We start from the raw sequence: 15,363 nt of genomic DNA, 5'->3' as shown, positions 1-15,363 counted from the left end.
GGAGGAGGTACTCCATTTTATTATTTTATCTTGAACCTACCTGTTATTTAATGAAGGCCCAGGATGAGTGCAACATATTCTTTGCGTGCGTTTGAATTTTCCTCACCCAGGCTCACACACAGCGGCCTGATTCAGACTCCGCGGCCCTTCGGCCAGATGATAGCGACTAATTATACGACACAATGAAGCCATTTTACTCCACTACAATCCGACCTCTCTTCCTCCACCCCCCCCTCCTTGTCCTACATACTTTTTCTCTGTGCTATATCCTCCTCTCCCTCTGGCTTCTTTTCATCCTCTTGATTTTATTTTTTTTTTCAACTCAATCCACTCTCTTCATCGTGATGAAGAGGTCACGACTGTTTCTGCTCGGCCATATCATCCCAGTAGCTTTAAGGTCTTTTATTTTATTCTCTTCCTGTCTCTCTGTGTCTCCAGGAGGCTATAACCTGGCTAACACGGCCCGCTGTTGGACGTTCCTAACCGCCACCGTCCTGGGGAAGACGCTGTCCTCCGAAATCCCCGACCATGAGGTATGATGGCGTCCGTCTGCCAGTAACTCACATTTACATATTCCCACAGCCGTACAAATGTCCTCATTCATTGTACCGTCCCTCACACACTGTCCTGCTGAGTCACTCGTCTAATCAAAGATGGCTGTACCTCAATAAAGAGGTTTGTGTCCAGGTGAGTCAGACCCTCTCTCTCCAACACAGCCTCCTCTCAAGCTCTCAGTAAGGTCAGCATACAGACCGACTCGCTGTGTTCAAGGAGAAACTCACAATCTGATCTACAATAAGCGCCGTAAAATATATTATTGATACGTCTGTGAAACATTTATTTAGTCTCAGTTAAAAGGTCCGTCTTGGATGCTCCAATCTGGCTCACAGAGATCCGCTTAAACATTTAAACTGGAACGATTAGAGCAACCCTCCGCTAAAACAAAAGGTCGAAAACCTGCAAAATAAAAAAAATACAGATGATTGCAGAATCTGGACATATTTGTAGCGAACGGAAAATGAAATAAAATGTGCAGCATGTTCTTTGTTGAGTCACATTTTCAATCAGTTTCAACATTTCATTATTTCACTTCATGCCTGCCATCAGTTATAGTGAATCGTGAGCAAAGTTCGGCTGCCTTGGTGTTTTTTATTTTTCTATTTTCCTGAGATTTTCTCATTTGCTTCATCAATTCATTGGTAACAGAGATCCTTGAAAGGATCAAAATGTCTCTTTAGGTCCTTGTAAAGATTTGATCTGTTGATTAGACTGTGGTCACTGGGTTTCCCCAGCTTGCAGTTTACCCAGAGGATGATCAAGCAATAAGAAAATGTATTGGAGGACCAAGCCTCTATTCTTTTATTTATTTATTTATTTATGTATTTTTTGTGCAAATAATTAAATAATTGAATAATAGAAATTTAACTTTATTGATCTCACACTTGAGAAATTTACCTCTCCATTTCACCCATCCCCTTGGGGAGCAGTGGGCTGCCATCGTATGGCACCCGGGAAGCAGTGTGGGGTTAAGGGTGTTGCTCAAGAACCCAGAGTGGCAGTCTGTGGGAGTGGGTTTTGAACTCACAACCTCAGGAATCCAAGCTCTATGCCCACCGCCCTATAATGCCCTATAACCACCGCCACTTCCACATACAAAATATGGAGAGCCATTTCATTCAAAATTAAATAAATAAATAAATTCTGTTATTATTACATTTTCAATAAATATTTCATTAAATAAATAAATAAATAAATATCCACATGAAAAAATGTAAATAATTTTTATTTTATTATATTTCAGGATTTTTTTTTATTTATTTACAGATTTATTAATTACGTAATGTAGTAAATATTTTAAACATTTTAAGCTATTTATTTCATAATGGAGTATTATTTTGTGTCTCTTTTATTTTGTAAAGCTACTTTACATGTTCAATTACTTATTTTTATTGTATTTTAGTGAGATAGAAATCCACGTGCAGCTGCAGCTACGCACTTGCACAGCAGTGATCCTGCCTTTTATTGGCTACAAAAGAACAATAACAAATCTCTGACCATCAGCTGGTTCTCAACAGATCAGCGGTTCAGAAGTCCTTCCGAACCAGGAAACTGTTCCCCTGCCTTCAGTGGTTGCTCTTTGGCTGCTGACTGGACCTGAGCACATGTGTTCGGCTGCCTGATCGAGCACTCAGGGGGAATCTGAGTCAAAGACAGAGTTTGAAGGGCGCATAGTTCATGTTTTCGTTGCATTTTTTTTCACGTATAGGTATAGTGAACAAGGGAAATGTGTTTCTGCATCTCATTAGATTTAAGATTAATCATATCCGCCTAATTTCAGTGTATTTTGACAGCTTTTAGTGTAACAAGCAGCTGTGCTTCAATGTGCAGGAAAAAAACTTTAGGGGGTTAAAGGGTTGACTCTTCTGGCCTAATTTCAGCATAGTGGCGAGAATTGTTAGATGCTTTTTAATATTATTAACACTCCTTCCTCTCATCCGCATTCTTACTTTAGAGGTAGAAGTCCTAATTAGTCAAAAGGGAAATAACACAATAATTCAGTAATCAAACCAACACAAAGGTGAATCAGCATTTAAAATTAACCAATAAAACCTCCCAGTCATGTTATTTGGAAAATAAATAAACAGCAAGTGGCTTTAAAATGGTTGAAATGTTCAAAAATTGTTGCATTTTTTATGGCTTAAATTGGTTTACAGATTTATTCTGAGCACAAAATTAATTCTTTCTTTCTTTCTGTGTTTCTTGTTTTCTTTCTTTCTTTCTGTCTTTCTTTTTTGTTTTCTTTCTTTCTTGTTTTCTTTCTTTCTTTAAATGTTTAATTCATATCAATATTTCTTGTTATGGCTCCTAGCTTTATTTTTATGCTCTTTTTTTTGAATGATCAGGCTGATTCAGATCAATAAAGTGATGATTGTAAAAAAGAACAAGCTTATTTCCCAACGACAGGATGTGCTGTTTGACGCGGTCATTTAGAGAATGAAAGCGAATCACGGTATCCGTTGGGGTTAAAGACCTCAGTGGCAGCTGGAATATATTATTTGGAGCAGCACATTTCCAGTGGGGGGGGGGGGCAGCAAACCTATTTGTTTAGTTAAAACCAGCTGTTAGCTTTTTTCTTTTGACGGCAATCTGAGCCACAGATTTTAGCGACAGATTCCCATGATATCCAATTCATCCTAAACTTTGTGGTCAATAGGTTTTTCTAATCGATCCGTCTGTCTGTCTTGCTTTTCTCTTCACATGTGGACAAAGATGCTCTTTTTTACCAGCAGCTGATTTTTGGACCTCATCTTGGTCAAATGTAATGAATCGCTGGGAGTGCCTCTGTGTGTCTATGTGTGTGTGTGTGTGTGCAATCGGACCAAGATGAAGGTAGCTCTTGTTTCTCCTCGCCGATGCTCAGTGGTCCTACATAGCCTTTGACCTCATTAAGGAGCACTCGTGGAAAACAAAGCGAGTATCGGTGCGGGCAGCAGCTGTGCAAGAGGAACACAAGGAGGCTCGCACAAGTTTTCAGATATAAACTCCACTGTTTGTCTTGTTTTTCAGAGTACATGGATGCTTTATTAAAAGAGGGGTGTTTTGGGGGGGTGGGCCGTGCAGAGAAGTGTGTATGCGAGTGTGTTTCGTGGCTCTGCCTGCGCCCGATAAGAGGGGCATTTATCCATGATGACCAAGCAAAGCTGAGGTCCCAGTGACATGGGGGGAACAAAAACTACCTTTGTGCCCTTCTGCTCTACTGTAGACTACATGAATACGCACATTCATTACTGTCGGATAAAGGCCCGGCCTGTTTTATAGCATTTTCACGCGCTTCATTGTATGATAAGTTTGGCCCCGGTTGTAAGGAAACAACTGGCAGTGGAATGGGAACCTGCTGAAAGTGCGTTCTCATTCGAATAAAAAAAAAATGCTCCAGTAGAGGAAAACAAAGTTTTTTTTAATTACCTTTGCATTGCGGAATTATTCTTTCTTTTTGAAACTTTAATAGTTTCCATTGGGCTATTGTGTAAAATGTCATGTTTTTTTTTTAAGCAAAACTAAAGATAAAAGAATGTGGATCTTTACCCATCCCCTTTGCCTTGATACCCCTAAATATAATTCATTTCAATCATTGCCTCCAGAGAACTATTAGAGTCCTCTTGTTTTTAATTTAATCTTCAAGCTTTCTTTGAGGACACTTGACATAAAAAGCACCAATTGGAGTGAAAATCTCGCCAGAGGTCTGGGATTAAGTTTTGGAGAAGCTTAATGCATAAATGCTGATGAAGATTCCCAGTCATCAAGGTCATAGTCATTCCGTAAAACTTAAAAAAGAAAAAAATCCACTGGACTTGGTTTCCAAGATTTTAAGACGTTTCGCTACCTCTCCAGGAAGCTTTCTCAATTCAAATGGATAGAAAGGTTTCAGATATTACAGGCTAACAATGGAACCAAACGACCCACTAATCGGTTTCCATTTGCATGTTTCCAAGCAACACAAGGCCTTGTCTATATAAAGACTCAAACTCACTGCGGATCCAGACCTTTTGAATTGAGAAAGCTTCCTGCACAGGTGGCAAAACGTCTTCAAATCTTGGAAACCAAGTCCAGTGATTGTTTTTTTTACTTTTACTGAATAATGCATAAATATTCAGAGTTTTAAACAGCTGAAATTTCTATGAACCGCTTAACCCATCATCTAAAAGCAACTGAGTATGGAATGCTTGCAAACCTAAGAAATGGCTGCCTAAGACCAGCCGGGGTGGGGCAATCATTTAACAGAAGGACTGGTTGCTATAAAAAAGTGGTGATGAGGTAGTCTTAAGAAATCTGAAGATATGTTGGGTAAAAGAGACAAAAAAGAAAACTTTTTTTAAGCCTATGGGCAAAATATGGTATATCCCCAAGTAAAGCACGAGAGTGGCAGCATCATGCCGTGTTGTTGCAGTTCTCCAGTTGGGAAGGGAAGCTCGTCAGAGTTAATGGGAAGATGTATGACGCTAAACAAATCTACATAATGTGCTTTGTTTTCTGCACCATATTCCTTTAATTTTCCTAAACCAAAGAAAATAACCTGTGCCTTATTGTCCACTTAGTCTTAACTATGAGAAAGGTTCAAAAACAGACCATAACACAGGGCAGTGTGCCCTATAGTGCTGACAATACGGCATGGAATTTTAAGCATTGGTTAAATTCACTGTATGCGTCCAAATTTACAAAAAAAAAACACAATCGTTGTAAAGCGAATAAGTGATTCAAGCTGTCTGGGAATCGAATATTTATATTAGTGCAACAGTTTTAGACAAAATAAAAGCCTAGTTTAAAACTATAGTTACATTTCTTTGTAACTTAGGGTGGAAACAGCAGCTTTCCGCATACGTTCAGCATTAGCAATGGGAAAGAAGCTCTCTTTGCTCGGACAGGCACAAGTTAGCTCATGACAGTAATGAAGGATTCCTGCTTTCCCCTGAGGTCGTCCAAAAAAAAAGGAGTTGTTTATTTTTTATTTGTTGCAAAAACAAGTTGCTAGATGGGAGAAAAATTCTGAACTATATCAAAAAAGTTTCCAAGTTGGCAACGCTGGGCTGTCTCCTCCAGTTTTCCTTTAATATTGAGAGCAGCAATTTTTAGCCACCGGTTAGCTTCATCTGATAGCCCGCTTATCAGCAAGTCGACACGAACCGGCAGTTTGTCGTTTTTTTTCTAATTAAATAAAATTTTTAAATTTCGTAATATCGAGATTAATTTTATACTCTATGATTAGAATAAGTTTAATCTTTTACATTTGTTAAAAAACATTCTTTTAATTGATTCAGAAGGTTTGGGCTTTTATTTTGTTGTGACGATGTGCCATGATCAATTACATGAAACCCTAAAGTGGGATACTTTTGCGAAGCGTCATATATCCAATCAGAAAATTGCTCTTTGGGATTTTTTTTAAACATCCCAAAACGCAAGTAATCTGAAACTGTTTTGATGGTGGAAATAGAGCATGAGAAACCTATAATCAGAATTCAAATAACACAATCATCAGTCATAACCAGTCAGTCACATCAACAATGGTGCTGTAGCATTTAATGATTATCAGACAAAATATGACACTCCAGATAACCCAAACAATAGCTCTGCCCGTGTTGCATGTGATATACTTCAGTATCTAACTGAAGCAGAGGTAAAAGTAGTGTTTGGTAGCCTGAAGCAGGAGGCAAGCCAAGGCGGGGGAAGCCATTAAGCCCCGTTGACCTGTATTGTCGGGTAGCCGTTAGCTGATCCTGATTGACCCTCCATTGTGTGATAAAGACTGATGATATCAGTGTGTGAGTCAAAGGGCAACACTTCAGTGCTTGCTAATAATAACTGCACATATATGCAGTTATGCTGTTTTTATGATTGATAATTTTATCCAGGAGTGGGTAAAACTTTGGTCTCACTGCTGATATAAACATTTGGGACAGATTTTGCCAGAGAAAATAAGAGGCTTTAGAAGATAGAAAAGTTATTTTGACTCAAGAATCATATCAGACATGAGAGCTTAGTAAGACACAACTGATTTAAAAAAACAAAGATTCTCAAATTTAATAATATACTTTTTACTTCACATGCTCAGGGGCCCAACAATGGCCAAAAAATGGATGTTGTGTCATAAATAGGGCTGGGTATTTTCACCAAAGTCCTGAATCGATTCCATTTCGATTGATCCAGTTCTAAATCGATTGATTTCGTTATTGTAATTAAGTTTTTACAATAATGAAAGTGGTTCAACTGTGTATCAAAATACTCATGTATTTTGTTTTTTCCTGTCACATTAAACTCAAAGTGCAAACTTGTAAATCAGGCAGTTTAAACATGAGATGTGAACAAAACTGTCTCAAAAGTTTTTTGGTCAGCTCCCATTTGTTAATGTCTTCAGTCAACCTATTGGCTATATTTGCAGCAGTCTGGCTTGAAGTCATCTTGACAGAGATGGGAAGTAACGAAGTACAAATACTTCGTTACTGTACTCAAGTAGATTTTTCTGATATTTTTACTTTACTTTACTACTTATTTTATGACAACTTTTTTTTACTTCTACTCCTTACATTTTTACACAAATATCTGTACTTTCTACTCCTTACATTTAAAAAAATTGGCTCCTTACTTTAGTTTTGAATCATTTCAATGGAGTTACCGTTATTATTTTTCACGTCATCAATACCAAATTCAATCTAATTGGATGGGAATCTACGTTGCATTTGACGCACCACTACAAGATGAATCGACAGATTCGGCGGTATTCATTCGCGGCAAATCATTGCAGCTTGGTGGCGGTGGCATTAGCATAGTAGCATGGACGACGAGATGATTGAAAATGAACACAACGGAGATCTAGTCCTATTGGCAGACATCCATTTAAAATGTAGGCAGCGGCATGAAAAAAGTGGTTTCTACTTTTACTTTTATACTTTAAGTAAATTTACAAGCCTGTACTTTGTTACTTTTACTTGAGTAAAGAAGTTTAATCAGTACTTCCACTTTTACCAGAGTATTTTTTAACACAAGTATCTGTACTTTTACTCAAGTACGGAAAGTGAGTACTTTTGCCATCTTTTAATCTTGAGTGCATCTTTCCTTCTTATTTGAATGTGAACGTCACGCAAGACACTATAAAACTAATCGATCTCATTCCCTAGACATCGATTTTGCAAAATTGTAAAGGAATCGATTCAAAATCGATTAAATCATATTTTTTTTACCCAGCCCTAGTCATAAAGTAGAGGCAAGGTGTGTCAGTAAAGTAGTAACAATAGACCAATGAACATTTGGAAATGAACTGATGAAATCGAACACTTCAACCAGCCCATTTAAAGATGAAATGGCCCAATTTACAGAACTTGAAGTTGTGCCTTCTTCTGTCTAAATTCGTACTCAGCAGGAATTTGACTTGGTGTTGATGGTGAATACAGTTAGATATATACAGAATACAGAATCGCTATATGCAATATAACCCTAGAGTATTGTATATGCAGTATACACAATAAACTGTGCGTTAATATATATATATGTATATATATATATATGTATATATATATATATATATATATATATATATATATATATATATATATATATATATATATATATATATATATATATATATATATATATATATATATATATATATATATACATACATATATTTCTTCTTCTTTGCAGGACTAGGCAACAGGGATCCCGCTGGTCCTTAAAAAGTCTTAAAAGGCATTGAATTCTTCAAAATAAAACTAAGGCCTTAATTGGTATTGAAATGTCTTAAATCAGTCTTTTGTAGGTCTTAATTTTTAAAACATCATAAATAGGATTATTTTTATTATGATTTATATTTGTAATCTAAATAAAACGTTAAAATTAACAAATTTTTTTCTTTTTATAAAGAAAAAAATTATGGCTCGCCATTATTGGTTCCGTCCCGATAGCGGAACCAATAAAAGCGTTGTTGCTGCCGGGACAGTTGGGAGATGCGCCATTTACTTTTTGTCTGGAAAATATGAGCAAGTCTAAATGTAACCAAAATTGGTTATGCAGCCAAGAGTTTTCTCCATGGCTAAAACCAGTACCAGGGAACATACATGAGGCACAGTGTATTTTGTGCACGAACTCATTCAAGCTCGGAACGATGGGAATTAAGGCAGGGGAGTCGCACATGCGAAGCACGAAACACTAAGCGTCAAAATCGAGTTACAGAGAAACAGCCGGTATTTCTGGGTTTTGTTCCACCCTTGTCTCTGCAAGGCCTCCACTTATCACCGAATCAAACATACTAAGAAAACGATACAAAGAAAAATAGCTGTAAAAAAGACTTAGCACTGGTTATGTTGTGGCTTTAAAACTGATTAGTTCTTTCCCTGCTAAAACAAAGTTTGTGAATTTAGTTAAATAATTGTTAAAATATATCTGTCATTAGTGTGTTTTTAGCTTTCTTCCTGTATGAGAAGCTTTTCAAAATATGAAACATTAGTGCAGTGTTTTATGTTAAAATAAACCTTTGGGTTAAGTTGTCGCAAGCAGGTTTTTCTTGTGTTTCTTGTGAATTTGGTCTGAAATTTTTTTTCCAAGTGGCATTAAAAAGTCTTGAATTTAACTTGCCTTATGCTGTAGGAACCCTGAGGCAAAGCCATTCCCAAACCCTGCCTGTTAATCCAATGAATCTACACTTTTCAGCATCTGTTCACTACTGTCATAATGTTGAGACAGTTGAGCCTAAGGAGGATGTGCATAATGACAGCAAGGGTGCCAAAAAAAGGGAAACTTTTACTTTTAATAAAAGCTAGCTCTGAGCACATTGTGAATTACCAATCAAATCTAATACTGTTGTGAAAACTGAATCCAAGGTTCATTATAGCTGTTTTGAATTAAGAAGGATCAATCACCTTTTAAAAGAAAACTGTTTAATCTTCATTCAATTTAAGTTTTTTCCTGACTATAATGCTTAAAATGCAGTCACTTTTTAAAGTTTTCTATATTTTTCAGTTTGTTACTGTTGGTTTTCCAACCAGAGGGAAGCAAACAACCCTTCTAATAAGAACGTTTCATTTTTTTTTTTTCTCCTTGGAAAATATTTGCAGAGGTAAAGGCATTCCTCTGGCTCTAAGCTACCCTGTCACTCTGTCTGGACAACCAAAACACGTCCAGCATTATCTGGACTTGCCCTGCAGCTTGCCTGAAATTCCCCTCGCTTCTGGTGAGGGCGGCAGAAGTAAATACGAATGCGTGTCCATCCCGAGCAACACAGGAAGGGAGGACGTCTCTGGTTCCAGACTGGCAGCAGGGAGGCGTTGCGACTCTTCACTTCCTACTTCCTCTTTTCCTGTCTGCGACCACTTCCTGCCCCGCCTCTTGCTGTCGTCAGGGACACGCGGGCTCCGGGAGTCACGGACTCAATCACAGGAAACATTAGTGTGCGCGCGTGCGTGCAAGAGAAACCCGAGGGCGATCCGTCTAGAGAACGCCAAGTAAAACTGAGGCTGTATCAGAAATCATCTGAAAATAAGCTTCAGGGTTGTGAGAGCTTTATTATTGTTGTTTTTCTCTGTGTGTTTGTTTTTCGAGTTCAAGGTCTGGCTCGCTCCAAAAAGACGAGAGGACATTTTATTTTCCTGTCAGACGAGATGCTTTTCCAAACCTCCTGGCTTTATAATGAAAATACTTAAAAAGTGGGAGTTTTCTTTTAGTTCATAAAAATCCAATTAGTTCTGACCAAAGCTTACCATAGGCCTGTCGTTGCATTTCCCTCATATTGCTAACAGTACTGAAATAAACGTAATTCACTTTTAACTTAAAGTACATCTGAACAATGTATAAGATAGTTTTGTAGAACAAGAACGCGTTCACTGTTCTGTTTTCCACAAGCACAAAAAAAACCTGTAATACTTTGAAAACATCTCCTTTAAAGGAGAACTGTCAGATGAGGGTAAAGAGGATGGAGCGATGAAAAGGCAGGGAGGGTGAGTCCAGATGTGGGAGGCAGTGAAGTGTACGTGCGTTTTGTGACCAGGTTTTAGGCATCGCACTGTTTTCCCCCTGCTCGAAACAACATTTATTAGATAGAAGCCCGATAGCAGATGCGGGCCATTTGTTTTCCGAGACATTTTTCCTCTCTGCTGCGCGGCTCGGCATCCTTCATAGCAGGGGATCCTGCTGATCGCTGTAAAAACAAACAGCCGCAGACGCAGCACTGCTGTCCACAGATGGGCTTAGTGCTCCAAAAAACACACACTCCTCTCACGCTTGAATCAATGTGCCTGTACCTGACAAGAATGGACACGGGTGATCGATTTTTGTCGGGGGGGCGGGGTTTTATGGCTTGCACTTTTCAAGTGTTGGATGTTTTTAGGAAGTAAATAAAGATGGATGAAAGCGTCCTTCAAAGCTGAGTAGACCAAAGAAATCAGAGAGACTCTATCAAATTGTCCTTTTTACGCCTCATCAATTTGACGTTTTAATAGTGTTTTTATTTTTTTTCCTCTATCATCCAAGCTTGCATCAAATTGAAAAAAAGTTACCTTCATTTTATTATTGTCGGAAAGCAACATATGTATGCAGTCGTATGGTGTGTTATTTCCTGTGCTGAACACAAAAAAAACAATCCTAAATAAAGCAGAGTGTTGATAGTCTGTAGGTTCTCAACACCGTCTCAGAGATTTTACATCCCCCATTTTATGTACATTATTTCTTACACTATTTAAAAGTTGAATTATTTTTTTATTTTTTATCCTTTTAGAAATACAGTAGAAGGGGGGAAAAATGTATTTCTTCGAAGGCTTTAAAACCAGTTATGATAAAAAGCTAAACACTCTCCTTATGCAAAACTTAAAGCTGCCTCTGAGAGGACTGGATATCAGCACATCTGCCTTAGCCGGCCATTTTTTTTCAATCGTAGTGCGCAGCTACAGCTCACACTGTACGATGAAACCGCAGGGTTTCGTCGTACATTGTACAATGTTCTAACACTGTGCAATCCAACACTCTGATGTGATTTATCTGCTCACACTGTATGGTTTATTTTTTTAATTTATTCCTTTATTTAACCAGGAAAAGTCCCGTTGATATTAACAATCTCTTTTTCAAGGGAGTCCTGGCCAAGACAGCGGCAAAAGATTACATTACAAATTATATTACAGTTTACAATTACATCTATCTATAATTAGAAATTCATAAAACAGTTACAAACCATAGATCTAATTTCCAAACCTTTGAGCAATCGTTTAAAATGTCCGATTGGAATCAAATCCTTCAACTTCCAGTGTTTCTGAAGATTGTTCTATGCTGTAAAAAGCTGAAAAGCTGTCTTTCCAGCATCAGTGCGGACACTAGGTACAGAGAGAAGCAAGGACTCTTGAGAACGTAGAGAATAGAGTCCAACCGCTCTTGGTTGAATGTACTCACAGAGGTATGAGGGGAGCAGACGCAGGATACCCTTATAAATGATCATATACCAGTGAGTGAGTCTACGAGTCTCTAATGCTGGCCAGTCTTAAAACCACATCGGACTCGTCTATTTGGAAGGCAACGCACGATCAGACCGAAAGTCGGCCCGATCAAAAAAAAATCTCTCACAACTGGAAAGTCGGCCTGAAAAGGGCAAAAAATTGTACAGTGTTTATGGACTTTCCCTAATCTTCACTCTGTAACAGTCCATGGGACATTGTGTGAAGGGCACTTGAGTGTTATCCTATGAAAGCAGATCTGTATTTAACTGCTGGACACACAAAGAAACAGTTTTTGGTGATCATGTTAATATTCGGCTCCATTGGCAGTGGAGACCACTACATCTCCAGATTTGTTCCTTTCCAAACCGTAAAGACCCTACGATGAAAAGGAGTAAAGACAGAGCCCTGGATGGTTGAAGTTATGACCTCCAGGAGACTCTTATGTCCAAACTGGGATCTCACTGCCCCTTTTGAAATATATTGTTTTTTCCTCATCATGCTCTCTGTGTTTTCAGCACCACATCTGCTCCTCACTTTAAATATATTTGTAAAATGGTTTAGCCAGTTTCCAGATGGTCTTCGCACCATAGGAAGCTGCAAGGCTGTAGGGCTGCAACTAACGATTATTTTACCAATCAATAATCTCTTGATTATTTTCTCGATGAATCGATTAATAATCGGATAGCCAAAAGTTCCTTAAAGGAGACTTTTTACGAAATTAAACCAGGTGAAATTAAAACTTTTCCATTTTAGGACTCCTGGATAGACCAGACTGACAGTCCTAAAAGTAAAATGCTTATATATATTTTTTTCACTGTTGTGATATAGTTACTGCTCTGGACGATTTTTTCAATAATCGATTAATCCGATTAATTGTTTCAGTTCTAAGTACATTTTTACTGTACTGCAACAAATAGCTTTTTGCAACCATTCAATATTTTCCTTGCATAATTATGGTGGGAAATTTGACATGTATTCATTAGTTAATTTCCAGGCACTGATCTGCCTCTTTAAGGAAAAGCAAGTTTATTCTTAAACCTCTATTGAACAGAGGGTCACAAGTTATGAGTTATATAAGAGATATGAGAACAAAAACACGTCATTGTATTAAAACACAATATATAATCGCATAAAAGGATAAACAAATTTTAGCACATTACTTGTATAGTTGATAGAAATGTTAAAGCATATTCTGTAAATTTTATTAAGAGTTTTTATTAAAATTTGTCCTGCTTTATCCAAGGCAAAGTGGTTTAATATGAAGTTTTTGTTTTGTTCTTTGTTTTTTTTTCATCTAAGAGCATCGAATTCTTAGATGTTTCAATTAAAGGAATGATTAAAATGAGAACATTCACACCTTTAATTGGCGCTGTTGGATTTCACACAGAGCAAACCTGAACAACATCATGCAGATGTTATGGATTTTCTCAGGGGACAATATTAAGCAAAGAAAAAGAAAATCTGCCTCATTGGATTTCTCTTACCAATTTGTAGTTGTCTGCATCTTTTCCCTACTCGACATTTTCTAAATCTTCTGTATTTAGATTTGTATTGAAGAAAAATAGTTTTAAAAATAATTTTATTATACTGACTTTTTTTAACACATTGAATTCCGTACACTTTTAATTCTGTAAAAATTCACCTGTTACTTTTAGTGTGTGCATTGAAATCTTTATTTAAAAAGGAAATAAACAATATTTCAAACGTAATATTCCTTCGTCTTTGGAAGAAAATGGCCCAGATGCATCTTTGAAGGCTGCGTATTAGTTTTATACCCAAATTAACTGCACGCTAACTTCTGACTGGGGCATTTATTTTAATTAAACAGCTTAGTTTAATGAAGGGGCGACAGTGGCGTTGGATGTAGGAGTTTGCCCTGAAATCGAAGGGTTGACGGTTCAAGCCCCAACTCTGACTTTCAGTGTCGTTGTGTCCTTGGGCAAGACACTTCACCTGCATTGAGGGCCCGGTGGCGCCAGTGTATGGCAGCCCCGCTTCTGTCAGTGAGCCCCAGGGCAGCTGTGGCTACAATGTAGCTTGCCACTATCAGTGTGTGAGTGTGTGCGTGAATGGGTGAATGAATGTAGTGTAAAGCGCATTGGTCAAGTCTCCTAAATTGAATAAAGGCGCTATATAAGTACATGTCATTTACCAAGTTTCATGGGAAACTTGGTAAATGGGGAAATGTGTCAAAATATTTCAGGTCCTTTTATATACTGTGGCGACCCTTTCTTATATGGTACAAAGAACAGCACTAGTGCTTCATTATGGAAGCTAAAGCAGTAACGGGCAAACTCAGTCCAAGAAAACAAGCGCACCTTTCTGAGGCTGTCGTTCTATTGGCTGCAAAGGTTGCTAGGCGATGATCTGCCTCCAGTCTGATACCACGTTCACACTGGACGTGCTTTGGGCAGCAAAGTACCGCCTGCTGCTTTATTTTTAATGCTTGTCCAAACTGAGTTCTGACGTGCAGCTAGAGCATCTGTGCTGCACGTCAGAAAATTGGGTCTGATGCGTGTTGGAAGGAGCTACCCTCTCATTTCTTTGTATGTATTTTATACAATGGAGAATTAAATCGTAAGAGTGTCTTGGCTTATTTTCCATGAATAAAGTTAGAGAATGGTGTTGTTGGTCACCTCGGCTCTGTGGCTGGATTAAATAATTCAGATGCGTCTGATACTTTGGCTGCTCCTGTGTTTAATGGCGGACTAAAAGAGCTGTAATCACTGCATAAAAAGTAGTATTTATATATTTTTAAGCGAGAAAGTTGGCCTCAAAACATCGCTTGTGCAATCAGTTCATCAAGAGTCGGAGGTGCGCAGACCCCCACCCACTAGTGGTGTGATGTCACTGGGAATCCCCAAAAGCAAATGGGAGGTTTCCGCTATGTTGCGTCGCAACTGGAAGTAGATGGTAGTGCTTTTCAGGTATGTGGTACAAACTGCAAGCACCAGAATAATAAAAGCGAAAATGTTTATTAGACGTTAATAAACTGTTTCAGGGGAGTGATCATAGCGATCTGCATCAACATTGCTGTGTCTGTCTTCCTGCCAGCTCCCAGATCAGCTTCTCTGATTGGTTGATGTGGCCCGTCGATTAGCAAAAATAAAACGTGTCACGCGTGTCAGAGGCTCAGAAGCTCACGAGACGCTGCTCAAGATGCGCTGCTCCTGCTTCTCTATATGCCCTGCAGGACCTTTTGAAGCGCGTCAACCATTGACTTTGCATGTAAAACGGCTGCCTCTACTGCCCAAAGCATGTCCAGTGTGAACATAGCATGAGAAAGAACTAAAAAAAACTCAAGCAGAGCCAACAGGTTCTCTTACTAGAGCACAGACTGGTTTGCGTGCAAGGAGAAGGAAGTAAATCAGAGGGGAAAATATCTGTGAGATGCATT

General features: G+C 38.3%; 1 protein-coding gene across 1 annotated transcript in view; it reads left to right on the top strand.

Annotated features, from left to right (window-relative positions):
• hdac8 (histone deacetylase 8) overlaps positions 1-15,363 on the top strand; it is a 56,965-nt gene that overhangs the window by 16,033 nt on the left and 25,569 nt on the right. The window contains exons 8-9 of the mRNA XM_038293158.1: positions 1-7; positions 439-533. The exon at positions 1-7 is cut by the window's left edge and continues 166 nt beyond it. Of these exons, the coding sequence (XP_038149086.1) occupies positions 1-7; positions 439-533 (102 nt within the window). The remainder of the gene's footprint in view (positions 8-438; positions 534-15,363) is intronic.

This window comes from Cyprinodon tularosa, unplaced genomic scaffold (genome assembly GCF_016077235.1).
Source record: "Cyprinodon tularosa strain WSP-4 unplaced genomic scaffold, ASM1607723v1 ctg321, whole genome shotgun sequence".
Lineage (NCBI taxonomy): Eukaryota > Metazoa > Chordata > Actinopteri > Cyprinodontiformes > Cyprinodontidae > Cyprinodon > Cyprinodon tularosa.
This window is presented reverse-complemented; position numbering and strand designations above follow the sequence as displayed.